The 27,786-nt window shown below is 47.9% G+C and overlaps 1 protein-coding gene across 1 annotated transcript; it reads left to right on the top strand.

The window, feature by feature from the left end:
* Positions 1-722: 722 nt before the first annotated feature.
* Positions 723-27,786, top strand: LOC112827298 (uncharacterized). The gene is given in 3 exon segments (XM_073878471.1): positions 723-873; positions 26,383-26,976; positions 27,071-27,786. Coding segments are annotated over 3 exon segments (1,296 nt in total). The 3' UTR covers positions 27,622-27,786.

Genomic DNA, 27,786 nt, shown 5'->3' with positions numbered 1-27,786 from the left:
TTGTCCCCATTTCTGGAGGGAAGGAATGATGGGATGGTGGGGGGGGTAGGGAGGACAGACATGGCCAAGGGGCAGCTCTGGGTGCAGGAAGGGGTGTTGAGATGCCAATGCCCCTCCCTCCTGCCCAGGACCCTGGCTTTTCCACAAGTCTTGCTCCTGGGTCTCCCCCTTTGTCATGGAGCTGCCTCAGCAAGGACTCAGGCTCCTGGTGGTGGGGGAGCAGTGGATGACAGGAGGGAAGGGCTTGGCAGAGAAGACAAAGGAGGTGGACCCTGGCCAGCACGTCCAATGTACCTACAGTGTGCCTGAGTGAGAGCAGGACAAGTCCCTCCCCCTTGGAATTGTCCAGGGGGACTCTCTTCCATCCCCCACCCCCAGAAGTCCATTCTTTCCTGAGATTCTGCTTCCTCACTTACTGAAGGGTGCGCAGGCCCCACCTGCGATTCAAGGAGAAAATGGCGTCATGTCTCCAACACGTCTAAGACCTGAAGTGTAGGATGCCTGACCTGTGGCTCCTGCCCTCCTCACGGCAGTGGAAGGTCTTGTCTCCTGCCTATACTTCCTCTGGCTCCTCCCGCAGCAGGTGGCCCCACTCCCGGGAAAGCCCTCTCTGGCTCACAGAAGAGCTGTGGCCACATTCCTAATGGGAAGGTGGCCTAGCACCTGCCCCCAGGGCGCTTTACATAAGAGGGAGGGAGGGGTAGAAGAAGGGAGGAAGGACGATGGACGAGAACTCTCGATGGGGGCTGGACCGGGAATACATCGCCCCATCTCACACACACCCCACCTCACGCATCATCCCGCCTCACCTGTGCCCTGAGAGCCGCTCCTCGCCCGCCCTCTCGCTCCAGGGCCTGTTGGAAGAGATGGCGCGTGACGGATGGCTGACCTCTGGGAGTCCCCCTCCCTGGGTCACCCCCCGTCTCACGGTGGGAACCATCAGCTGGTGACAGCTGCCTCAGACCAGGACCTGGCTCCGATTATTTCACCAACAAGCATCCCCGGTCCTGACATATCTCCGACACCCTGGAGCAGACATGAGGTCAGAACATCCCGCACCCCGCTGCCCCAGACAGACAGACAGAGAGAGACAGACAGAGAAGTCTGCTGAGGGGATTGCTGGGGAGAGGCGATTTTAACCAGGAGAGCAGGAGGCTGAAGGCCCCGGTGGGCTCTGAGGGCCGCCACTGCTCAACACCAGCAAGGGGCGGTGCACGGCATTTTCATCCCCCCAACGGCCCTGCCAGGAAGCAATGTGCCTTCATTTCCTAGAAGAGGCCAGGAGAGGCTGGGTAACCAGACTGGGGTCACTCAGAGAGCAAGTGGCAGGCCCTGGACTCATGCCCGGGCCCTGTGCCTCGAGAGCCCCCCTCTGCTCGTCTGGTCTCCCACTGCTGCTCAGGAACCCCGTGGGTGGGCCCCTCCGAGATGAGGACCACTCACCTTCCTCCCCCCGGCCCTTTAGCCGGTGGCTCATGGTCGGCGGGGCTCCTCAGCCCCCACGCTGGCTCACTCGGCTTGCTGGTCTACACACACCTTCCGCCGGGGATACCTTTCCTCCCTCATGGTAGCTGGGCTTTCTTTCTGGGCCCCGCCAGCAGCCGGGGCTCCTTGGCTTGTTAGAGATTGAACTGGAGGTAGGTGAAGGTTGGGAGAGAGGTGGGTGGGAGGCGGGGAGGTCCCAGCCCTTCAATCCAGCCACACACTCCACCGCTCAGGTTCCCCAGCAAAGAAGAAGCGTGGCCTCACGTTTCAGGCATCACTTACACACGAAGGGGCCCTGGAGGGGCCAGGAGCTGACAGCTCACCTCCCAGCTGTGAGCCACCTGCCCTGGGGGGATGTGAGGAGCGGTCCCGGCTCTTTCCCTCTGCCTTGAGTCTCTGGTCGGGACAAGGCACCAGGGAAGTCCTAGGATGTTGGTGAAAATCAATCACCGGGGCTTCTGTTTAAAATGCAGATTCCCAGGACTGGCATTGGGCATTCCAATCAGTAGGTCTGGGCAGCGCCCAAGGAATCCTGATGCCGAGTCCTGGGTCCCCTCTGATGAGCTGCTCCCCCTCCTGCTGCCTGTCACTTACTCCACAGCTCTTCCCACTGCTGCCCGTCTTCCAAAAGGGCAAATCTGGCTGCTTTAGAAACCAGAGGTTCAGAGTCGGTCCTCTGGAAGGCAGTCACAGGCACTAGGGGGTGGGGTTCTTCACCTGGGGTCCCTGTGAGCAGAAAGTTGGGGGGGAAACATAACAGTTTCATTTTTCTTAGTCTTTGAACTGACATTCAGCATTTCCCTCAAAAATGTGTGTGTCCCCAGGAGAAGTCACAGACATTTTCTCAGCCCATTAAACCGTGGGGGGTTTCTCAAAGTATCATTTATGCTTATATTGCTACTTTGAAAGTATGATAGTTATAAACTTGCTCCTAGACCTTGTTATTTACTTATCAGGAGGGCCCGTGGCCTGGCCACCTTGGTCAAGGGAAGGGGAATAAGAACCATTCCATACGGTAGGTAGCCGCTGAAATGCACACGGTTCAGCGCAGGCTTTAAAACTTTCCTTTTTTTTTTTTTTTTAAGATTTTATTTATTTGACAGAGAGAGAGAGAGAGGGACAGCGAGAGAGGGAACACAAGCAGGGGGAGTGGGAGAGGGAGAAGCGGGCTCCCCGCCGAGCAGGGAGCCCGATGTGGGGCTTGATCCCAGGACCCTGGGATCATGACCTGAGCCGAAGGCAGACGCCCAATGACTGAGCCACCCAGGCGCCCCTAAAACTTTCCTTTTGCCGCCTGGCCTCTCTCATCCTGATGGTTCCTGCAGCACCACCCCAGCCCCAGGGTTCCCAGGGCAGTGAGGGGACTCTGCTGCATTCTGTGGCTTCCATGCTATAGCACTGGGGGGGTTCTAGTGTGCCTGCAGCCAGAGCGAACCCCTGCAGGGTCCCCTGTGCCCACTGCAGCAACCCGCCGTCTCCCCTCCCCTAGCTGAGAGCGCTCCCAGCTCGCCTGCCTGCCTCCCCTGACAAGTGAGGACCCTCCCAGCCCTTCCCACTTCTCTGTTGTCTGAGGAGGAAGGCTTTCTACATCACCTTCATCGCTGGAGGGAAATGCCGTCACATGCCAGCACCTGGCCTGTCTACACCAGGGAACACACCACTTGTCTGCTTCCCACAGAGAATGGCGAGAGCTCACTAGGGCTCGACTCAGTTCTAGGCACAGGGGAACCATCAGTGACTAAAGCAGAGACCCTTGCCTTCGGGGGCTCTTTCTGCTGTTCCTGCTGCTTGGGAGGGGGCTTGGCATCTCAAGGGGCAAGCTGGGAATCCAGAAATATCTTCTCTCTCACAACAAAGCCTATGACAACTATTGCTAGAGAATTCAAAGTCCAAGTTTGGGAGTCAAACTGAACACAGAGTATTTTGCTTTATTGGTTGCACACCACTCACATCAATACTCCTGAGGTGAACACACCCTCGGGTGTCACCCTGCCCTGAGGAAGGGAGGAAGGAGAGTCTGTACTCATCCCCAAGCTCCCAGCCCCCCTCAGGGTTCCTGGGAAGCAGCAGCAGGGGACAGGGGAAGCCAGGGCTTGTGAGGCACAGGGACCTGGGTTTGAGCCACTCGCTCAAGGAGAGACAAAAAGAGATGTCATTAATATTTTATAACTCTTATTCACATTGCACGTGTGTTGCATGGTGCCGTGTGCTCTGTCCTAGCCCGAGCTCTCTGAAAGATCTCTCTTTTCCTTTCTGCCAGGCACTTGCCAAGCCTTTTAAACGACTTATCACCCCAACCATCTGAGGCTGATAGTCTCATTTTCTCCTTCTCTTCCTCCTCCTTCTTTTTTTTTAACAAATGAGGAACCTGAGGTTAAGATCAGTAATGTGTCCCCACAGTCCCCGGGGAACAGGGACCAGCCCTGGTGACTTCTCTCACTCCTAGGCCAGGCTTCTAGCCTCAGCACGCTTCACCTCTCAGGAAAAATCTGGACCACACCACATCCTTCCTTCCAAAGGTCCCTGCATTTGCCTTCCACCTGGCACCGGGCTTCTGGTCCTGCCCCTTCTGTCTCTCTCCTGCACGGTAGCCGGGGGAGCCCCCAAAGCAGAAGTCTGACCACATCTTGACCCTGCTTTAACACCCTGCCTCAGAACTCCCCCCTCCCCAGCCTCAGACTCCCTATCGTGCCAGTTAAGGCCCCCCGAGAGCTCTGGGCCCCTCGGGCTCCCCTCTGCCTCTGCATATCAGTCCCAGTCCAACCTACTAATGCACCTTGCTCTCGGGACGGGACTATGCTTTTCCTTTGCTTTTGCTTCTACTGTCTTTCTGCCTGGAGCACAACTCTGAAGGTTATTGCTCTCAGGATTTGTGACAAGGCCTTGGGCACACTGGTCATTCGACATTTAAAAATATGACTCGGAAAAAAAAAATATGACTTGGAATGACGTTTTCCAATAGACTTCTCTGGCTTTAGCTACTTAAGACTTGAGTTGCATTTATTGGACATTCGACTCAACATAAATATTGTTCTGAAGAGCCATAATGTTGGAGTGGTGTGCTCTCAATGTTTCACCGGGACGGTGACCAATTCTCTTGCTTGGGATGAGCATGGTAAGCTCTGTCATCATTCTCTTTCATTGGGTGCGGCTTGATCCGAGAAATAAAATCCTTAATCCAATATGACAACCACAGAAATAACGTAAGATTTCAACTAAAATTTGCAGGGCATCTAAATGCAGTGGTGCTTTTGTCTCAAAAACCTTTGTTAATGGGGAAGCTTCTTGTGCCATTGTTGATTTCTTTCTCCCATTAAAAAAATATATATATATGATATATAGTTGGCTCTGGGTATCTGCTTACAAAACCACCAGTGTTGCTCACAGGACTCTGTAAAGCAGCACAATGCAGAGACTCCGGTGACAGGCCATAATGACCTAGCTGGATAGTGTGAGCTGACATTGCAACCGGGCGCAGCCCTCCACCTGCTAACCTGCAGCAAAGACCGACTGCTGGGCTTGCTTATGGTGCCGGGGAGCACAGAAGCCATGGAAGATCTGGCCAGTGGCCACATGTCCCGCCCCCCTCCCCAAGATTTGGGGGTGTGTATTATGAACAGAGTATTTCTCAGTTCCTGGACTTTTCTCATTTAGGATTTGAAGGTGGGGCAGAAGGGTCTGGTCTGCAAGGAACTGGGAGAGTTGTCTCTGCCATTTTGGGCTCTTAGTCTGGAAAGGAGACTCACACCCAGGTGTTTGTAATCTGAGGGACAGCAGTCCCAGGGCAGGGGCAATTCCTGCCAGATTAAAGCCAGACAGACCAAGAGCCCTGGCTAGTCACCTCCTACACAGCCCATGAGGAAAAAGCTGCAGCCAGATGGCGTCTATGGGCCACAGATTCTCTGTGTCTGCTTCTTCCTGCCTCCACCCCAGGAAGCAGAGTCAGGGAAAGAGAGCTGGGAGCAGGGATTCCGAGGCTCTGTTACTTCTGCCTGTAGCAGTAAGGGTGATTAACAACTGGAAAACTCTCACAAAAGCAAATGCGTTAAATGAGAAAAGTCAAACCCCATTTACAGGCGGTGATAAATCCTCCTTCAGCCCTCCACTAAGTGTAGGTCATAAACAAGATACTGAAGATTTCTACACCCTCTTTTTCTTCATCTGTTGGATGGAGGTAATTCGGCTACAACCCCTACAAGGGTCCTTTGGGCATAGAGGGAGACAACATGGCTATAAACAGAACACCTCGAAGCGCCCCGAGGAGTTCAGCGGGGTCTCTGGAATGCCTGCCCACTGTCAGTTGGCTCACAGCTGCAGGGCGTGGACCTGTGGTGAATGGCAGGCCCCACTTTTATCAGGCACAGACTGGCCCCTTTTCCTCAGTTCCTCTGTGCACCTGCCACAAAGCCCTTTATGGTGTGCAAGTGCTTCGCAGAGGTGTGGCCACAGTGGCAGAAGGGTCAAACTCACCCTATTACGGCCCCATCTCTCTCTGCCCCTGCCGTGCTCCCTCCAGCTTGTCTGGCTCTGCAGGGGAGCAGTTTCTACTCCATTCCACGGAGCAGCGCTAAGTCCAGGCTGTGGTGTGCAACCACTCTTCATCCACAGGCTGCTGGTCACTGGTTGAGGTTATAGCAAAGCCCAGGGCAGGAAACCCTAAACCGGAAGGCTTTAACAGCTTGAAGATCCTTGGCCACTTGTACCACGGGAATCCCCCCGCCCCATGCCCCATTCCGCAGATGTTTTCTTCTGCCACTTTGTTTCTAGAGCTCCCTCTTCTAGCGAGACAGGGCTCATCTGATAAACTAGAACAGCAGGGTAATTATGCACAGGTTGAGGTGAAGAAAAAGTCCTTATACTGAGCAGGAAATTCTCCCTTTTAAGACTCCCCCGGGAAACCACTAGACCAGTTGGTTGAAATGCTGCCTGACCAGCATGGACCACAGCAAAGAAAGCTGGAAAGGACGCAGAGGGACTTCACGTGAGATGCCTATGTTTGTCAGGGACATCATTTATCTCTCTTAGTCACTTGGGTAAGCGCTCATAAGTCCTCACTTTTTTTGATGTTTGTTTTTATTGTCTGGAGGGCTTTGATTTTAGTCTCTGGAGCCAAAGGTGGGGACTTTGACCATGGTTAAAAATTCCGGATTAGCCTTTGGGGTGAACAGTTCGGAACTCCTGAGGAAACCGTGGGGCCATGGCCCCTTAAGGGAGAGGGGAGGCTAAGCCCTGGGAGTGGTCGGCGGGATTCAGGCAGACTTTGAGCAAGGGACTCAGCTTCTGAATGGAGAATGGGGAAGTTGGCCTCCCGGGTCTGCTGTAAGGAAGGTCCCCCCTAAAAGTCCTCCCCGCACCCCCGCGCTCCTCCCATGTCCCCGCCTTAGACCTCGGGCCAGGTAGGGGAGGGCGCTGTGGGCCAGTGGGGGAGCCGGGTGGGGTCTCGCGTCGCCCGGCACATGCGGCTTCTCCCATCCGCCCGCTTGCGACGTGAGAAGTGGCCCGGGAAGCTGTTGGCCTGCCCGAGTCCTGGCTAGTCCGTCGGGCGCCCCCTGTCGACCAAAGCCGGGCGATTGCGCAGACCGCAGGGCTCAGGGGCAGGGGCGCGCAGTGGGAACCGACCCGGGAGCCAGGACCAGAACCAGCCTCCGCAGAGGTCTGGGGAGACGGGCGAGCTGCAGCACTGGTAGGTACTAACCGGCATGTGTGAAAACAGCCTCAAAATCACACAATTCTTTGCCAAGGTCAGCATTTCTTGTTAGAGCAACTGTAGATGCCTCTGAGCGGTATAATTTAAAAGAGGCTCAGATCTTGGATCTCAAAAGTAGCTTTTAATTTTTATTTATTTTCAAGTTTTTATTAAGTAATCCCTACACCCAACATGGAGCTCAAACTCATGGTCCTGAGATAAAGGGTTGCATGCTCTTCCGACTGAGCTAGCCAGGCACCCCTATTTTTTTTATTCTTAACATTAGAATTTCTCAAGATAAGAGAATAATAGGCTTTAATATTGGCTGCTGTAGTCAATGATTATTTATTTCGGCTGATGATTTCTGGGCTAGGTTATTAGGTATTCCCAAAGAAATTCAGTTGCCAAATATATTTTCCTTAGAATTCATAGGAAAACAAAAGGAAGAACCTGAAACAGTAACAAATTATGTGGATGACTGAAATCAACTTTCTAGGGGCACCTCGGTGGCTCAGTCGGTCGTGTCTGACGCTTGATCTCAGCTCAGGTCTCGATCTCAAGGTAGTGAGTTCAAGCCCCATGCTGGGCTCCACGCTGGGAGCCTACTTAAAAATAAATAAATAAATACATAAATAAATACAATAACGTTCTGATGAGGTTTTGAAATATAGGTGAGGTTCAGTGGGGTGGAGTCCGGAGCTGTCAACCAAGAAAATTCTTGAGACGTCTTTGGTGCAAAATGGTGGTTTATTAAAGAACGGGGACGAAACCCCTGGGCAGAAAGAGCTGCTGCCTTGGGGTTGTGAGGGTTGGCTGATTATATACCATGGGGTGGGGGTGGGGGTGGGGGGTAAGGAAAAGGGAGGTTTTCAAAAGGATTTTCATATGTTAAAGAAGAACTCACAGGATACCGGAGGCCTTGCCATTGTCAAGTTAAGGTTGTTCACCCCTCTAGTAAGGCATTAACATTAAGATAGTTGGGAACTTCCTGGAGGAACATTACACTCTGCCCACTTCAAGTATCTGTCGATGGGCTGCAGGTTATAAAGACATTTAATTGTATCTACATTCCCTTCTGGGAGCTATTGCCAAGGCTTTTGTAAGTAAACTGAGGGAGGCTCGGGTCTTGCAAGATTGTGGTCTCTACAAGTTAACTATTTGTTTTTCCTTTAGGGCAGCCAGGAGTGCCCGAGGAATGTCACATATATCCCATGGTTGGGGGGGGGTTACGGGGTGTCAGCTTCTGCTTTGTCCTCAGCTTGCCTTCTGTTCTCTCATCAGTTCTACTATGGCTTTGGTTGTGACATAAGAACCCAGGACAGGCTTTCACTAGGAAGTTGGAAGTCTAATGCAGACTAGCAGAACTATGTTTTGTTTTTATGGTAAAAGTCACTTCTCAGGGTGCCCGGGTGGTTCAGCTAGTTGAGTGGCTGCCTTCAGCTCAGGTCATGATCCTGGGGGTTCCCCACTGGGCTCCTTGCTCAGCGGGGAGCCTGCTTCTCCCTCTGCCTGCCACTTCCCCTGCTTGTGCTCTCTCTCTCTCTCTCTCTGATTAAAAAAAAAAAAAGTCACTTCTTACTCTGTGTTCAAGCAAATATAAATGTAATTAAGCAGTTAACTAAGCTATATGGACTTCTTATCAGGAGCTAGAGCACATCAGTTCAGAAAGGCAAATTAACAAATTAGCTCAGAAATACACATCTCAAAATAAGTATCTTATTGCAAGTTAAAACAAATTAAGATAAATCTAAGTAGCATTCCTAAACCTAACTTCCTATGGGAAATTAGAACACATTGCATCTCTGTGAAATTGATGAGGGAACAGAAGGCAAGCTGAGGACAAAGCAGAAGCTGACACCCCACAACCCCCCCCCCCAGGATGTATGTGACATTCCTTAGGCACTCCTGGCTGCCCTAAAGCGAAGGAAAGGAAAACAAATAGTTAACTTGTAGAGACCACAATCCTCCAAGACACGACTACTCCCTCAGTTTACAAATGTCTTATCCATTTACAAGAACAAAGCATTTCTATCAATAACCTGGCTTCCAGAAGGAAATGTAGATACAATTAAATGTCTTTATAACCTGCGGCCCATGGACAGATACTTGAAGTGGGCAGCATGCAATGTTCCTCCAGGAAGTTCCCAACTTTCTTAATGTTAATGCCTTACTAGAGGGGCAAACCTTAACTTGACAATGGCAAGGCCTCCGGTATCCTGTGAGTCTTCTTTAGCATATGAAAGTTCTCTTGAAACCTCCCTTTTCCTTACCGCCCCCAACCCCATAGTATATAATCAGCCACCCCTCACAACCCTAGGGCAGCAGCTCCGCCATTTTGCATCAAACATGTCTCAAGAATTCTTTCTTAGTCCTCAGCTCCGGACTCCACCCCACTGAACCTCACCTATATTCCAAAACCCCATCAAAATCAGGCTCAAAATCACGCATTTGTGATCAAATGTATGAGCTTTTTAAAGTGCTATGTAAAAATTTCTACATGTGCAAATAAGCTCAGAAACACACCGTCACCTCCAAAGTTCTTAGTGCAAATTGGAGCAAATTAAGTAGGTTAAGTAAAAACAGCGTCACAAGTAAAAACAGTTTCACATCACACAGTTATATGTAAAGTAAGTCAAAAGTAACACGTTGAGTTAGTGAAAATAAAGTGAAACTGAACTATGCGTATAAGCGAGCAATATGTCTGTAAACAAGCTAAGAATCTGACATTTCCCTCTAAGGAAACGTCTAATGGCGAGAAAGAAAAAAATGAGTCAAAATCAATTTAGATAAATCTAAGCAGTATTAGGGAATATGTCATTATTCCTTGATCTACCTTGTTAGGAGGAATTAGAGTAAATAGATTCAATACGAAGCACTTTTGGTGAAATCAAGGTCCAAATCACTCATTCATTTCAAATGAAACTTCTTACTGCCCCTTAAAGATAATTCATATGTAAAAGTTAATGTTAACACAAGCCCCACTCAAGCGTTCTTGAAAGGGCATTCTTAGAGTAATTTAGAGTGTATCTAAGAGTTTATGTGACATCAAGCTCAAAACCACTCATTCATTTCAAACAAATCTTATAAGCTTCGTAAGTTCTTTGTAAACTTCACCCATGCAAACAAACTCAGAAGCACATTCATCTCAGAATTTTCTGCTTCTCTCACTCGCTAGGGGGAGCTCTTCAGGTCTGGCATAAAGGCCCCTCTTTTCCCCAGACAGAAGCCGTTTTTATTGAGACCACCAGCACCTACGTCCCTGCTTCCCCCCTCCAGAGACTGAGTCCAGATTTCAGCTTCAGAAACTAAGTCCCCATCTCCCATTTGAGGAACGAAGGTCCCACTCCTCACACCAGAGCCTAAGACCCTACTTTTCCATACAGAGGCAAAGACCGCACCACAGGCCCTGCTGGCTAGGTCCACACTTCCCCTTTCAGAGTCTGAGTCTCAATTTGGGCTGTAGCGGTCACCTGTTACCCCAGAGGCTACATCCCCCTTCCTGAACCGAAGTGCTTTCATAGCTAAGGTAACTTCCTATGGTGACTGAGCTAAAACCCATATGAAAATAAGCAGAATAATTGAAAACAGGCAGAAAACCACACCTTCAGTTAAGGTCCAGGTTCAGGTCCAGGAACATTTCAGATGAAATTTCTTATTGTGAGTTAGAGCGTGTTTAGACCCAGACCCTGACCCTAACTTGCACACTAAACCTGACTCTTGACTTGGACCCTGACAGTCACTTTCAGTCACTATTAAATGTCCTTATCACCTGCAGCCCATTGACTGATGCTGTCCCGACTATCTTACTGGTAATGCCTTGCTAGAGAGAAAAAAACCACCTTAACTTGACAATGGCAAGGCCTCTGATATCCTGTTGAGTCTTCTTTAACATACGAAGATCCTTTTGAAAACCTCCCTTTTCCTCCCCCACCCCCACCCCATAGTATATCATCAGCCCCCCCCTCACAACCCCAAGGCAGCCTCTCTTTCTGCCCACGGGTCCTATCCCCGGGCTTTAATAAACCACCATTTTGCACCAAAGACTTCTCAAGAATTCTTTCTTGCTCCTGGGCTCCGGGCCCCACCCCAGCCAACCTCACCTATATTCCAAAACCCCATCACCTGAGACAGGCGGAGTGTGATATTCCTCAAGGAATTTACAACTGCCTTAATGTTAATGCTTTGGAGAGGCAAAAAGCAACCTTAGTTTTGATGTGGTTATGGAATTCTGAGAAGTATAGTTCTGGCGAGGACCGGCCAGGGCCAAGGGCTGGCTGGGCGGACCCCGCCGCGGGCGGTGAGCGAGGCGTGCCAGTGGGGCCAGGAGGGTGGGCAAAGGGCGGGCCAAGGGTTAGGGACCCGGCTAGGGGGGGGCTTCGCGGGCCGGCGGGGGGGGGGGGGGGGTCCCTGTTGGGAGGAGGGGGCGCGCGTTTGGGGCGAGGGAACCCAGTGACCCTCAGCCAGCCTGGAATCCCTGAATTGCGAGGCGCTGCGCGGAACTCCCTTCCCCGGCTGGGGCGAGTGACTTGGAACTCCATAACTTTATTTTTGAAGGGGGTGGACATATTCTGGGCCAAACAATTTCCGAATGGGGGGGCCCCAGCGTGCATTCTCACGGTTTATTTGAGCGTGGGGATGAGTTCAGCCAGGGTCAGATAGCAAACATCCCCCGTGGTGGGGTGGAGGCGAGGCTCGGGCCTTAAAGGCCCAGGTGTGTTTGGGCTAGGGAGCATTTCCTTGGGTCTTCAGCTCTGTGAGTTGTGGAAACCTAGGACTGATGGTGAATGTCAAGTTTTGGGTTGGTTGCTTTTGGTGGGGCTTACTATTCCCGGCCCGTAATCGGGGTGTGTGCGGAGCGTCTCAGGCTCCACTGTGCCTTGGTTTGTTGGGGGGTGGGTGGAGGTGAGCTTGGTGTGGGTGATATACACTTAGGAGGTTATGGGGGAGTGTCTGGAGTCCCTGGGGGCTTTTAGGGGGTGGGGGAGGTTTTGGCCTGGGATGAACATCCTCCAGTGATGGTGCGGTGCACTGCACTGCTGGGGCTTGGCATCTAAGCAGTTTTTGGAGTGGGGACAGGTCTGCTTCTCTGGGACCTGTTGTCCCAAGGTTTTTCTTGGCATGCTGCCTTGTGGCAAAGATCTCGGGTTTGGTTGTAATTTGAATGGCCATTTTGGCGGATCACCCCTTTTTTGCTTTCCCCTTGTGTGTTGGGGGTCAAACCACTGGCATGGAACTTAGTGGGATTAGGTAGGGCGGGGAACTTTGGGGGCTGTTGGCCGACTATCCAAATCACTTCTGGCATCTGACTGGGTTCAGATGTCAGGACTTTAATTTTATTTTAGGTTTTTTGGTAAGGACAAATTGTAAACCTACCGGTAGAATATAGTACAAGGAACCCTCGTGGACCTATCATTATATTCAACATTTATTAATTGGCAGCCAGTCTTGTTTCGTAGGACATCCCCTCAACCCTGTGTGTGGATAACACTTGTTACATCCCACAGGGCTAGACTAGACCACTGCTGACATTACCACTGACCCAAATGGCCTGGCACTCTACAGCTAGAGTTCAAATCTAGGAACTTTCTAGCTTTGTCAACTTGAACAAGATTTATAACTGCCTCAATGTATCACAAGACCTAGCTTATGGAGTCTTCAACAGGTAAAATTTGTACAGTGCCTGGAATTGTCTCTGGTATATAGTAAGGGTTTAGTGAATATTAACTATTTCTGATAATATTACAACTTGAGGCCGAGAGGCATTAAAAAAGATTAATTCCCTATTTAACAGGAGCATATCAGGGCAGGTTGTAGTCTGATGCCCACATCTGACTATGTCCCTTAGAAGCTGTTTACATTCTTCTCTGAGAGATCTGAGCCTTTCTTTTTTCTTTGAAGGAAGAGAAGCATCCCTCATTTAAACTTGGGGATTTCTAGCCTGGCATCTGGGGGCCAGGAGACAGTCCTGAAACTCACACTGCCTCTTTCATCCTCACCACCTGCTTATATATCCCTGTTTGCACAGAGAGGACTGGGTGGAGAAAGAGGACTTCCGGGCTCCTGACAGCTCACTTTCAGGCGCAGACCACCCACCTTTTGCATTCCTACGGTGCTTTCTGAGCTCCAAACCACAGACAAATTTCCTTTGCTTATTCTGACCTCTTGTGTGCTGCAATGTCCCAGTTGAGACTCCGAGGCCTTGCTTGGTTCCCTAGGATCCCAACACTGATATAAGGGCAGGGCCTTTACGGAGACTATTACCCCAGACCAGTTGCCGCCATCCTTGCCCCAGCAACATTTCTCTGTAAGTTTCTTCCTATGCATCTGTGGTTCTTGATGCTTTTGGAAATGCTTTTTAAATATAAGTTTCCAGGGGCATCTGGGTGCCTCGGTTGGTTAAGTTTATCTGACTTTTGATTTTGGCATAGGTCATGATCTCTGGGGACGTAAGATCGAGCCCGGAATCAGTCTCCATGCTTAGCATGGAGTCCGCTTGAGATTCTCTCCCTTTTCCTCCGCCCTCCCCCCAACTCGTGTGCGCACGTGCGCTCTCTCAAATAAATAAAATCTTTTAAAAAAATAAATGTAAGTTTCCAATTGTTTCTATCAGTATTTGTAAGCATAATTGATGTCTGTAGGTTGACCCTTTACATCCTGCCACCTTGCTAAATTTAAATTCATTTTTTTAAGTTTTGTTTTGGTTTTTTGGATTCTAGGACACATTCATGCCAATGTAAATAAAGACAGGTTTATTTCCCATAGGTAATCAGTTTTATTAATTTTCTATGTATCCTTCCAGTATTTTGTTTTTATGAAAAGACTCAAAGATTAAACACATACATACATGTTTATGCCACCCCACCTCTCCTAAAGGTGTCTTTGGTTAAATTGAAGTATTTAATCCATATGTAGTCAGATTTATCCACTTCTTCCTTAATGGCTTCTGGATTTCATATATATATATTTTTTCTTTCTGAAGATCTTTGGTCTTTCCCCAAGGTCCTCCGTATATTCTCCTATATGTTTCTAAATGTTTATATTTTTTGTTTCTGATCTTTAGCTCTTACAATACTTGGAATTTATTTTTATGTAAGGTGTGACCTAGGAATCTAACTTCCAATCAGATAGCAGCTTGTCTCAACTCTGGGAAGAGGCTGTCCTTTCTTGGCTGTGTGAGATACTGTGTTCACCAAACATTAACCCCCAAATACACATGGACTCTCTGTTCTGTTCCATTTACTGTCTGTTACTGCCCTAACACCACAGGTTTATTTTTTGTGCCATTATATGTTTTCTTTTTTATTATAAAATGCAACACAGGGGGGTGCCTGGGTGGCTCAGTTGGTTAAGTGACCGATTTCGGCTCAGGTCATGATCCTGGAGTCCCGGGATCGAGTCCCGCATGGGGATCCAGTCCTGCATGGGGATCCAGTCCCCCATCGGGATTGAGTCCCGCATCGGGCTCCCTGCTCAGCAGGGAGTCTGCTTCTCCCTCTGACCCTCCCCCCTCTCATGTGCTCTCTTTCTCTCTCCCTCTCTCATTCTCTCTCTCTCAAATAAATAAATAAAAGCTTTAAAAAATAAGTAAATAAAATAAAATGCAACACAGGAAACAAAGCCACACAAAAGAGTATAGAATGAGAAGAAAGTGAACACCCAGGGCAAAAAGGTGAACTTTGTTGGTCTCCCCAGATGTTCCTCCCATTTGTTTCATTCCAGTCACAACTTTGTCCCTTCCTTCCAAAAGTAAGCTTTTCCTGAGTTTCACTAAGGTCAGACACCTAAGTATGCACCTCTAAACCTTATGGTTTAGCTTTTTTATCTTAAAAACAAAACAAAACAAAAAACCCGACCTAATTATGATTTTTTAAAAGTGTCTTTTATTTATTTATTTATTTTAAAGATTTTATTTATTTGAGAGTGTGAGAGAGCACCAGCAGGGGGAGGGGCAGAGGGAGAGGGAGAAGCAGGCTCCCCGCTGAGCAGGGAGCCCCACAACGCGGCTGGATCCTAGGAGCCTGAGATCATGACCTGAGCTGAAACAGAGTTAGACGCTGAAACAGAGTTAGACGCCGAACGAAACAGAGTTAGACGCTGAACTGGCTGAGCTGCTCAGGTGCCCCCAAATGTTTGTATTTTTATAAGGAAATAGATTTGTTACAGTGGACTTGGCAAACAGAAAAGGACAGTGAAATGAATCTGGATGCACAGTATATAAATTGTATCATTTGCCATCTCTGAGACACCTGTTAACAATCAAATGGCACTGCCCGAGGATCCGAGGATCCTGTCCGTGTGATAGTGTTGAGGTGTAGGTTTTTGTGACACAAGTTGTGCCTACAAATGTTTGTTTTCTGCAGATTTCATGTTATACTGTCTTTATAGCCATAGATAAATTCTCATTCCTGAGGTCTCTTATAATGGAGTAAGAGAGATTTATTTACTGTTGGGAAAATAAGATAGTGAAAATAATTAAATTGATTTCTCTGGGAAATAGCAATAGGCAGATTGAAGTTGGTTTTTTACAGTCATTTATATATATTGTAAATATTTAAGTCTTTTTGGATCCTATCTTTTCCCCAACATTTTCTTATGACATTTTACATGCATGCAGAGAAGTTGAAAGGTTTGCTACACCGAGTGTCCGTGTACCCACCTTTGTGGATGGATAGATGTGATGAAGCCAGTCCAGCAAAATGTTAACAGTTGGGTCACATGTGAATAAGGAGATTCTCAGGTAGAAATATTTTACCAAAGGTTTATACAGATATTTCGGCACACATGTCTACACACACACACACAGTAGGTTTTCTGATGTTAAACTGTCTTGTCCATTCCTGGGATAAAGTCTGCTTGGTAATGATGTATTATTATTTCTTTAAGGTACAGCTGGATTCAGATTGCTGATGTTTATTTAGGATTTTTGCACCTAGTTTTTTTTTTTTTTTTAAGATCTTGTTTATTTATTTGACAGAGAGAGGGAGAGAGAGACAGCGAGAGAGGGAACACAAGCAGGGGGAGTGGGAGAGGGAGAAACAGGCTTCCCGCTGAGCAGGGAGCCCGATGCGGGGCTCGATCCCAGGACCCTGGGATCATGACCTGAGCCGAAGGCAGACGCTCAGTGACTGAGCCACCCGGGTTAAGATTTATAGTTTTATAAGTAGAATTGATCTCTGTTTTTTTTTTCCTGTAGTGCCCTTGCTTACTTTTGGTGTCCTTGATGAATGAGTTAGGAAACATGTTTTAATGCTTTGGGGCTCTTAATCTTTATTACAGAGTGACCTGTTCCTCAAAGTTTTACTAGAATTGCCCAGTTTAATTGTCTGGGACCAAGGCCTTTGGGAGAGGTCTTTGTCTTTTCGTTTTCTTTTTTGGTTAACAATTTTTCCTTTTTTTTTTTTTTTTACTTGATTTTAGGCTATTTCTATTCTTCTAGGAAATCACCCATTTCTTCTGGTCTTTTCTGTCTCTCCTTCTCCCCGCTCCCTCCCTCTCTCACTTGATCCCACTGTCCCCTTTGCCTACAGTGTTGCTTCTTGGCTGGATGCTCAGACTTCACCTTAGGCTCTGAAGAGCAGCATTGTCTTCATTGCTTTAGATCCCCCATGATAGAGTCCTGGTCTTTCTAAGCTGAGTTAGGTTTTTCTTAGTCAGTATTGCTGCTTGTTCTTAATGGTGCGGCAGGTGTAGGGACCGGCACGTGTCCTTTAGTTTTATGGCCGGGGCCCGGCCCCAGATCCTAACACACTGAAGTCCCAGTCGACAGCCGGACCGGGGCTAGGGGAGAGTCAGTTTATGGCCTTTTGACCTTGTAGTAGTGTCATTTGGTCATTGGCTCTCCTAGCATCCCTCCTGTGTGGCCACTCCCTGTAGGTATATGCCCCTACCCTATTGAACCCAGAAGTGACCACGGGACTTGATTTGCTAATGAGCTGTGGTCCAAGGTATCGCTTCGGGTCAAATTTGTAAGTATGATTCTCCATCTTTCATTTGCCTCTATCACTCCTACTGACCATGTTCCAAACAGAGGCTGCAGGAACAGCCTTGGTCCCAGAGTGAAGACGGCTTTTTTTTTTAAGATTTTTATTTATGTACTTGTCAGAGAGAGAGAGAGAGAGCGCACAAGCAGGGGGAGCAGTAGAGGGAGAGGGAGAAGCAGGCTCCTCATCGAGCAAGGAGCCCGACGCAGGACTCGATCCCAGGACCCCGGGACCATGACCCGAGCCGAAGGCAGACGCTTAACGACTGAGCCACCCAGGCGTCCCAAGACGGCTTTGAGCACAGTTACAGATGGCACATGGTGGACGGGGAGCCGGAGTGAGAAAGAAACTTTTGTTACTTTAAGTTACGGAGATTGTGGAGGGAGTATTCATCATTACAGAAGACCTCGACCCATCCTGACTGATACAGACCTCCCCTCCCCTTCACCGTGAGGGTCCTGTCTTCTTCAGGGTGAACTCTGAACCCTGTGGACATCTGCTTACTCTTGGCGTTTTCATTTAGTCCTTTGTTTGCTGGGCATTATTGTAGACAATGGTGAAGGGGATGGGCTTTGAAACGAGAATTCTGGATTCAGGCTTGGCTCTAATACTTCATAGCTACAATCTTAAGGACACATCAACCGACCTCTTAGTGCCTTAGTTTCCTTCTCTGTGGGATGGAAAGAATAGCAGTGTCTTCCCCTTGGCTGTGTTGTGAAGAAGATTCATAAACTCTGGACAGTACTCGTTTTATAGATGTTAGTATTCCTAGGAGCGGAGATTTATAGAGATTTATTAGCTTAGGCCAAGTTGTCCTGCAGGAACACATGACCCCCCCGGATCTCGGTGGCCCACACAGCAATCTAACTTTAACCCCAGTCTTATTACTCCTCCTTTGTAGGTTGCTTTGGAGTTCTGCACTGTGACCTTGCACAGTTGACCAACACCCCTCTTGGGGACATGCTTCTCTCAGAACAAGGTAGCTGGTGGAATCATGTAGTGCTTAGAAGTAGCACTGTCCCTTTCAGTCACATACCATCACCCAAGGCAAATCACAAGACCAAGCCTGATATCAGCGGCCGGGAAGTATAGTCTTTTTATAGAGAAATAAATAATTGGGAACAATGGTAAAATCTACCACAAAGGCCTACTCATTAGGATTAGCAAAATGACTGAGATGTGTTTCTTCTTACCAGAAGCTCTTAATCTGGTAAAGATAGACAAATAAAGAGAAAAATTGCAACATAGTATGAGTAAGGTGAGATGCCCAGGTTGGATCTATCTGAGAGAGTGACCATCTCTGCCTGTGGAATTAGGGGATGAACCTAGTCAGCCTCCAAAGGGTATCTGGCAACAGTATGACTGCAGTCCTTGGGGCTGAGATCCTGGACAGGGTGTCTGAGGTGCTTCTGAAGGTGGTTCAGCTCCAACATCACCTGCCTCGTTTGGGGCCACGTGGGTGGAAGACTCTCACTTGGGTTCATCTGGAGACACCAGTGCACAGTTCTGATAAGGCCATGTGGGTAGGAAGGTGGGGGTTACCTTCACAGAGTCCTCGTGAAGCCTGGAGACTGACCTAAAGGAAGAAGGACTCCGTTGAGACCCCAAGTCCTCCAGAGTACAGGGACACGGGATAGAACACAGGTGGAACCTCGGGCCAGGGGAGTCAGGAGCTGAGTTCTGCATGCCCAGATTGGTCTGGAAGGAGACATTCTGAGCCTCTTTCTCCACAGGCGTTACGCCATGTCTTCACTGTGACTCAGGCTTCACCATACCACACATGGAGTTTGAATCTGAGGGTGAGGGTGGGAAGTAATTGTACATTTCGACAGATAAGGAAGAGTGGCAGGGGACAGACTTGAGGGTATACAGGCTGGAAAGGGTGACGGAAAGAAATCCAAGGAGGCCCTGGAGCTCGAGACGCCATGTTGAACGAGGAGGTATGAGAGGACAGGGCCCCTGCGGAGGAGGCATGGGCTCAGGGCCCACAGCAAAGCTCCTGGCAATGAACAGCTTCTCCATCGCCCATGTCCTGGCTTCACGGAAGCAAGATGGGCTTTCACAAGTAAGGCTCCAAGGAGTCCCCCCAGTGCGGCAGAAGTTGATCTTGAGGGGAAGTAACTTACACCTGGCCCTCTAGCAGAATGTCACCGCAGACACCGGGCTGACTCTGGGGCCATAACATTGCCTGATCCTTCCGCCCGCCGAGAGCAGGGCCGGGGGCAGGTTTTGCCTCTGGAGGGAGGATGGGCAAGACACGGAGACCAGGAAGGACCGGACTCAAGTTCACCCAGCAGAAGGTGAGAGTTGGTCTGGGTCTAGAGAGGCACTGGGGCTGGGGGCAGGGCTTGGGTTCAGTGAGCACGGCTGTGCCCAGGAGCCCCTTCCTCCCCGACAGGCCTAGAGGAGGTGCTCGGGGAGCAGCCTGGGTGGCCCGGCCCCTCAGAGCTGCTGCTTCTTCCCCCAGGTTTGCCTTCTCGCCCTATTGACTGGCTCCAAAGAACGGAGGACCAGCCCCGAATGCTGGTGAGCTGGCTTACTTTTACTTTTTTTTTCTTTTCCCTGAAATGCTGGCTTGTGTCCCAGAAAATAAGCGGATATTCTCTTTCTTGAAAAGGGGAAAGGCAGTTGCTCATGTCTGTGTCCGGCACTGTCTTGGTCATCTGTGTGTTGGGTTTTCTTTGTTGAAAAATATACCCGAGATTAATATGAAGAGTCCAGGAAACTCTTGAACATAAGTGGTATTTTTGAAAAACAGATTATTAAAAATTTTAAGTGTACTATTGAGTTTTACTCCGTATCTGCCCTAGCTAAGGATACTGTGCACTGGACATCTTGTTACCTTTTTATCACTGAATTTTTTTTGTTAGGTTTTTATTTCAGTTCTAGTTAGTTAACATACAGTGCAATATTGCTTTCAGAAGTAGAATTCAGTGACTCATCAGTCACATATAACACCCAGGGCTCATCACAAGTGCCCTCCTTAACCTTGCCATTTGCAATGACGTGGATGGAACTGGAGGGCGTTACGCTGAGTGAAATAAGTCAATCAGAGAAAGACATGTATCATATGACCGCACTGATATGAGGAATTCTTAATCTCAGGAAACAAACTGAGGGTTGCTGGAGTGGTGGGGGGTGGGAGGGATGGGGTGGCTGGGTGATAGACATTGGGGAGGGGATGTGCTACGGTGAGCGCTGTGAATTGTGCAAGACTGTTGAATCACAGATCTGTCCTTCTGAAACAAATAACGCAACATATTTTAAGAAAAAAGAAAAAGAAGAAGATAACAGGAGAGGAAGAATGAAGAGGAGGAAGTCAGAGGGGGAGACGAACCATGAGAGACGATGGACTCTGAAAAACAAACTGAGGGTTCTGGAGGGGAGGGGGTGGGGGATGGGTTAGCCTGGTGATGGGTATTAAAGAGGGCACATTCTGCGTGGAGCACTGGGTGTTATGCACAAACAATGAATCATGGAACACAACATTAAAAACTAATGATGTAATGTATGGTGATTAACATAACAATAAAAAATTAAAAAAAAACACAAGTGCCCTCCTTAATGCCCATTTACCCAGTTACCTCACCTCCCCATCCACCTCACCTCCAGCAGCCCTTAGTTTGTTCTCTATAGTTAAGCATCTCTCTTTTTTTCTTTTAAAGATTTTGTTTATTTATTTATTTGAAAGAGAGCATGAGGGGCACCTGGATGGCTCAGTCGTTAAGCATCTGCCTTCGGCTCGGGTCATGATCCCAGGGTCCTGGGATCGAGCCCCGCATGAAGCTCCCTGCTCCGCGGGAAGCCTGCCTCTCCCTCTCCCACTCCCCCTGCTTGTGTTCCCTCTCTTGCTGTGTCTCTCTCTGTCAAATAAATAAATAAAAAATCTTTAAAAAAAACAACCACTGGTTGTTTAAAAAAAAATGAAAGAGATCATGAGTGAGAGAGTGCAGGTGGGGGGAGGCACAGAGGGAGAGGGAGAAGTGGACTTCCCGAGGAGCAGGGAGCCTGCCACGAGGCTTGATCCCAGGACCCCAAGATCATGACCTGAGCCAAAGGCAGACGTCTGCTTAACCGACAGCCACCCAGGCGCCCCATATAGTTAAGAGTTTATTATGGTTTGTTTCCCTCTCTCCTTCCCCCCTTCCCCTATGTTCTTCCCTTTTGTTTCTTAAATTCCACATATCAGTGAGATCATATGATACTTGTCTTTCTCTGACTGACTTATTTCGCTCAGCATAATACCCTCTAGCTTCATCCATGTCGTTGCAAATGCAAAATCTTAAAAAAAAAAAAAAAGGAAGTAACTTTATGGAGAATTAAAATTGTGGAGTCTTGGGTGCCTGGGTGGCTCAGTTGGTTAGGCGACTGCCTTCGGCTCAGGTCATGATCCTGGAGTCCCTGGATCGAGTCCCATGTCGGGCTCCCTGCTCGGCGGGGAGCCTGCTTCTCCCTCTGACCCTCCCCTGTCTCATGCCCTCTCTCTCTAGCTCATTCTCTCTCAAATAAATAAAAAATATTTTTAAAAAATTGTGGAGTCTTTCTACTGTTCTCAGTTTCAGGAGAGGTGCACATTGCATACCCCTCATTCCTCTTACACCTGCTTCCGTCTGTAATATCTGTGGTAAGTGGTAACATGCTGTGTGTGGCCCTCAAACGTTACTGTCGCTGTCAGGCCCTGTGTCAGGAACATTCGGTGTGAAAAACATTCTTGTCAGGTGTGTCTCTAGTATTTTCAAGTTAAATACCTACTGAATTTCTTTTTACAAAGATCTAAATTGTGGACACTTAGTTTACGGAGTATTTAAGTATGTGGATCACATCATTTCCCCCTTTTGCACTTTGACCTGCTGCCACTAGTCTCGAGATCGGGCGTGTAAGCCCTCATCGTGCACCACCGCGTATGGGCAGACATTGCAAAGCATAAACAGTTTTCTGGGTAAGAAGCATTTTTTTTTAAGATTTTATTTATTTATCTGACAGAGAGAGACACAGCGAGAGAGGGAACACAAGCAGGGGGAGTGGGAGAGGGAGAAGCAGGCTCTCCGCTGAACAGGGAACCCAATGCGGGGCTCGATCCCAGGACCCTGGGATCATGACCTGAGTCTAAGGCAGACACTTAACTGACTGAGCCACCCAGGTGTCCCTGAATTCCACATACCTTTTATGTATCACAAAACATCGTTATTCTTTTGACTTTTTTCCAACTATTTAAAAATTCAAAAACCATTCTGAAGTTGTGGACTATACAGAAACAGAGGGCCCCCTTGTTCTAGATCAGTGCTGTCCAGTAGAAATATCCTATGATCCAGGTGGGGAATTTTAAATTTCCTAGTAACCGCATTCTACAAAGTAAAAATAAACGGATGAAATTAATTTTAATAACGTTTTCTTTAGCCCAGTGTGTAAAAAATCTTATCGTTTCAACATGTAATCAATATAGAAAAGTTAATTAGATTTTTTTGGTACTGAGTCTTGAAAATCTGGTGTGTATTTTACACTGAATATGTGAAGAATGAGAGGAAAAAAGGCTGATTTTGGAAGAAAAACACTGATCTCAATGTGCAATGAGAGCACAACTTTTTTTTTTCTTTTAACTATTTCATCTATTTATTTGACAGAGAGAGACACAGTGAGAGAAGGAACACAAGCAGGGGGAGTGGGAGAGGGAAAGGCAGGCTTCCCGCTGAGCAGGGAGCCCGATGCGGGGCTCGATCCCAGGACCCTGGGATCATGACCTGAGCCGAAGGCAGACGCTTAATGACTGAGCCACCCAGGCGCCCCAAGAGCACATCTTCATTCAGACTAGCCAGCCACCTTTCAAGTAAACCTGTGTGACTAGTGGCTACAGTATTAGAGAGTGCCGTAAATTTCTAGATAAAGTATGTAGAGAAGGGTCACATTTTTGGAGACACAAACTAGTTTCAGGCAGAAGTTTCTTCAGCAGTTTCCTTCAAATGGCATAGCTATTTCCCTGATTTGAATTAATCACATTTTCTTTGTTCCATTTCCATCTTGTCCCATGTGTTTTGATCTGATTCCATCTATTTTGAGTTCCATCTAACTAAGGACGGGTTCGTCCATTTCAGTGTCGTTCTGTGTGTTTTGATTTGGCCTTAGCTAGGCAGCCTAACTAGATTGTGTTTTTATTTTTATTATTTTATTTTATTTTTTTAAAGATTTTTATTTATTTATTTTGAGAGAGAATGAGAATGAGAGAGAGAGAGAGTACATGAGAGTGGGGAGGGTCAGAGGGAGAAGCAGGCCCCTCGCCGAGCAGGGAGCCCGACGCGGGACTCGATCCCGGGACTCCGGGATCATGACCTGAGCTGAAGGCAGCCACCCAACCAACTGAGCCATCCAGGCGCCCAGTGTTTTTATTTTTAGTTTCCCCTTGTCCTATTATTCTCTTCCTCTGTGTTAATGCATTTAATGGGTTCAGAGGAAAATGTTAAAATGACCTGGTTTAGATTATTCTCAATACTGAAAGTCTTGATTCCTTTATTTTGCTCAACACATAATATTCTACAGTTCTCCAGCCTCTTATGGGCTCTTTTGGGCTTTTCTCTTATTTCTTTCTCTTTTCTTGGGCTGATCTAGAGGACTAGTGTCACATACTTTTCTTTTTTCTGTGTCTCTATTCACACCCTGAAACAGTTTGTGAACTTTGATGATTTTGTCCATCACATACGACAAACCCATTTTCTCTGTCACCTCTGCTTTATCTTTATATTTCTATTAGGTTACACAGCACAAATTAAGTTCTATTTCTGTTAGGTTAAGACGGCCTAAGTTTATTCTCAGACTTGTCAAAAATTGAGATCACACATGAACAGACATTTTTCCAAAGAAGACATCCAAATGGCCAACAGACACACAAGTACTCAACATCGCTCGGCATCAGGGAAATCCAAATCAAACCCTCAATGAGATACCACCTCACACCAGTTGGAATGGCTAAAATTAACAAGTCAGGAAACGACAGATGTTGGCAGGGATGCGGAGAAAGGGGAACCCTCCTACACTGTTGGTGGGAATGCAAGCTGGTGCGACCACTCTGGAAAACAGTATGGAGGTTCCTCAAACAGTTGAAAATGGAGCTACCATACGATCCAGCAATTGCACTACTGGGTATTTACCACAAAGATACAAATGTAGGGATCTGAAGGGGTGCGTGCACCCCAATGTTTATAGCAGCAGTGTCCACAATAGCCAAACTGTGGAAAGAGCCGAGATGTCCATCGACAGATGAATGGATAAAGAAGATGTGGTATATATACACAATGGAATATTATGCAGCCGTCAAAAGGAATGAGATCTTGCCATTTGCAACGACGTGGATGGAACTGGAGGGTGTTATGCTGAGTGAAATAAGTCAATCAGAGAAAGACATGTATCATATAACCTCACTGATGTGAGGAATTCTTAATCTCAGGAAACAAACTGAGTGTTGCTGGAGTGGTGGGGGGTGGGAGGGATGGGGTGACTGGGTGATAGACATTGGGGAGGGTATGTGCTATGGTGAGCGCTGTGAATTGTGCAAGACTGTTGAATCACAGATCTGTACTTCTGAAACAAATAATGCAACATATGTTAAGAAAAAAGAAAAAGAAGAAGATAGCAGGAGGGGAAGAATGAAGGGGAGTAAATCGGAGGGGGAGACGAACCATGAGAGGCGATGGACTCTGAAAAACAAACTGAGGGTTCTAGAGGGGAGGGGGGTGGGGGGATGGGTTAGCCTGGTGATGGGTATTAAAGAGGGCACATTCTGCGTGGAGCAAATGCACAAACTGCACCCACTGTGTGGGTGTTATGCACAAACAATGAATCATGGGACACTACATCAAGAACTAATGATGTAATGTATGGTGATTAACATAACAATAAAAAATAAAAAAAAGAAAACAAAATTCAACCAAGTTAAAAAAAAAAAATTGAGATCATAGTGTTTTTGTTCCCAAATCAGTTTTTTCCCCTTTCATTCTTCACATACTCATGATGTCTCTTCTTCATGGGTACTGTTAGACATAAGTGGGCCAATTTCCACTGAAATAATCTTTAAAGCTTTCCTACGGGGAGTTTTTGAGTTAGCTTAGACTAGGTAATTCTTTGATAACAAATCACCTCAAACTTTGGTGGTTTGTCATAGCAAATGTTCCTTTCTCACTTACACTGCTTGTTGTCTAAGTTCAGCTGCGGCTCAGCTTTTTTGCTTCTGGAATTCAGACAAAAGGAACAGGCTCATCTGAGTCATGGGGTTCTTAAAGAAGAGGGGAAAAAAGCAATGATAGGATCATGTGGTGCTTCTTTTTTTTTCTTAAGATTTTATTTATTTGTTTGAGAGAGAGCACAAGTGGGGCAAAGGGCAGAGGGAGAAGGAGAAGCAGACTCCCTGCTGAGTGCAGAGCCTGATGCAGGGATCAATCCCAGGACTCTGAGATCATGACCTGAGCTGAAGTCAGATGCTTAACTGACTGAGCCACGCAGGCGCCCACATGGTGCCTCTTAAAACTTGTTTGAAGGTGGCACTAGCTTTTCAGTAATCATTGGCCAAAGCAAATCCCATAGCCAAGTCTGATGTCCTTGTGATGGGATTGGTTTGGACATAAGGTGCTGGAATCCTGAAATCATGGACCGTGTTTTTCTTGTCTACTGCTGTGTCCACAGTGCTTGACAGAGAACCTAGCACTTAGACATTTCTAACAAGTATTTGTATGTAGATGGGAAACCTGACAATCAGTTTTATTTCATATATAGTCTCTTTAACCACTGATTCATATACTGTTTCCTACATTTGGAAGCCCTCCAGACCAAGTGGCTTTTTATGTCTATCCGTCTCGTTTTGTAATAAGAAAAGACATGAGGGTGATTTCCACATAGATCACAGAGACTGTTACGTCCAAGTAGAACTGAGTTGTGGACAGTATGTATCGCTGGGACTGTAGATGACTTAGGTCATTTAGTAGAAGGGGAAGGCGAAGGTGATTGAAGCAGTTTATAGCACACAGCGCTTACTTGAAAGGTTCCTGTGTCCCACGTAGAAGATAATTTTGTTATGGATTTTGTGGATCACAGCAGAAGATGGAATGTGCAGAAATGAATGTAAAGGAATTATTGGTGAGAACAAATTGTGTTGTACACGTATCGTTAGTTACAGATGTCCTAGGACAAGGTGGAGCTGCCCAGCGGCCCCACGTAGGACTTCTCTAACTGAAAACTCTCTCTCTCCAGTGGAACCCAAGCCAGAAATCTACCCCTGTGCCTCCTGCCTTCTGGCCTTCTCCTGTCAGCAAGTCCTCAGCCAACATGTGCTTCAGATCTTCCTGGGCTTATGTGTAGAGAATCACTTCCATCCAGGGGATTCCGGCCCCGGGCATCAGGAGCAGCAGTATTCGGCTCAGAGCTGCTGGAGTGGAAACACACAAGGTCACCGGAGGGAAGGTGGCTCTCAACCCTTTTGTGCAAGGACAGGGGAGACAGAGACCTCGGGCGCATTCCCCAGCCTCCCCCGAGGACAGTCAGCAAGAACTAGAGAAGGCACCATGGTGGTGGAAACAGAGCCCACCTCAGCCCAAAGGCTAAACCCTGTGCAAACAGACAGGGGAGTGAGAGAAGCCTCAAAATCGTGAGCGGTCAACTGTACGGAACATGAACTAGATTGTAGCCTGAAATCAGACTCCGTTGCAAAGCAGACGACCCACTTACAGGAGAAACCCTATGTTTGCAGGGAGTGCAGGGGAGGCTTTAAAGTGAGGTCAACTCTCATCAGACACCATTGGACACACTCAGAGGGGAAGCCTTATGTGTGTTGTGAGTGTGGCTGAGGCTTCGGCCAGACGTTGATCCTTATTAATCATCGGATTACACACCGGATCCCACGCTCGGGAGAAGCCATATGTGTGCAAGGGGTGTGGCTGAGGCTTTAGCCAGAAGTCCAACCTCAACAGACTCCTGAGAACACTTTCAGGAGAGAAGCTTTATTTGTGCAGAGAGTGTGGACAGAGCTTGAGAAATAAGTCAATCCTCATTAGACATCAGTGGACTCACTCCGCGGAGAAGCCTTATGTCTGCAGTGAGTGTGGGCGAGGCTTCAGTGAGAAGTCATACTTCATCAGACACCAGAGGGCACACTCAGGGGAGAAACCCTATGTGTGCCTGGAGTGTGGACCAGCCTTTAGTGATAAATGAGCCCTCAGAAAACACCAGAGGACACACTCAGACGAGAAGGCTTATATTTGTGGGGAGTGTGGCCAAGGCTTTTGCAATAAGTCAGGCCTCAGCATACACGACAGGACACACTCGGGGGAGAAGCCTGACTTGTGTGGTGAGTGTGGGCACGCCTTCAGCCAGAAATCCCTCCTCGTTGTTCACCAGAGGACACACTCTGGGGAGAAGTATTTTGTTTTCAGGGAGTGTGGGTGAGGCTTTCGCTGTAAGGCAAATCTTATCGGACACCAGAGGATCCAGTAAGAAGGGGCAAGACTTGAGCAATCAGTCAAACCTCATCCTGCACCAGAGAGCCAGATGGGGAGGAGTCCCTCTCCATGCATGGAGTGTGAGTAGCGCTTCAGAGACGTGTTGGGTCTCGTCAGGCTTCGAGGCACATTCAGGAGAGGAGCATCATCTGTGCGGAAC

The sequence above is a fragment of the Callorhinus ursinus genome, unplaced genomic scaffold (assembly GCF_003265705.2).
Source record: "Callorhinus ursinus isolate GAN/ISIS: 27379988/994484 unplaced genomic scaffold, GSC_fseal_2.0 scaffold29, whole genome shotgun sequence".
NCBI lineage: Eukaryota > Metazoa > Chordata > Mammalia > Carnivora > Otariidae > Callorhinus > Callorhinus ursinus.
The sequence above is the reverse complement of the archived record's forward strand: the minus strand, read 5'-3'. Positions and strand labels throughout refer to the sequence as shown.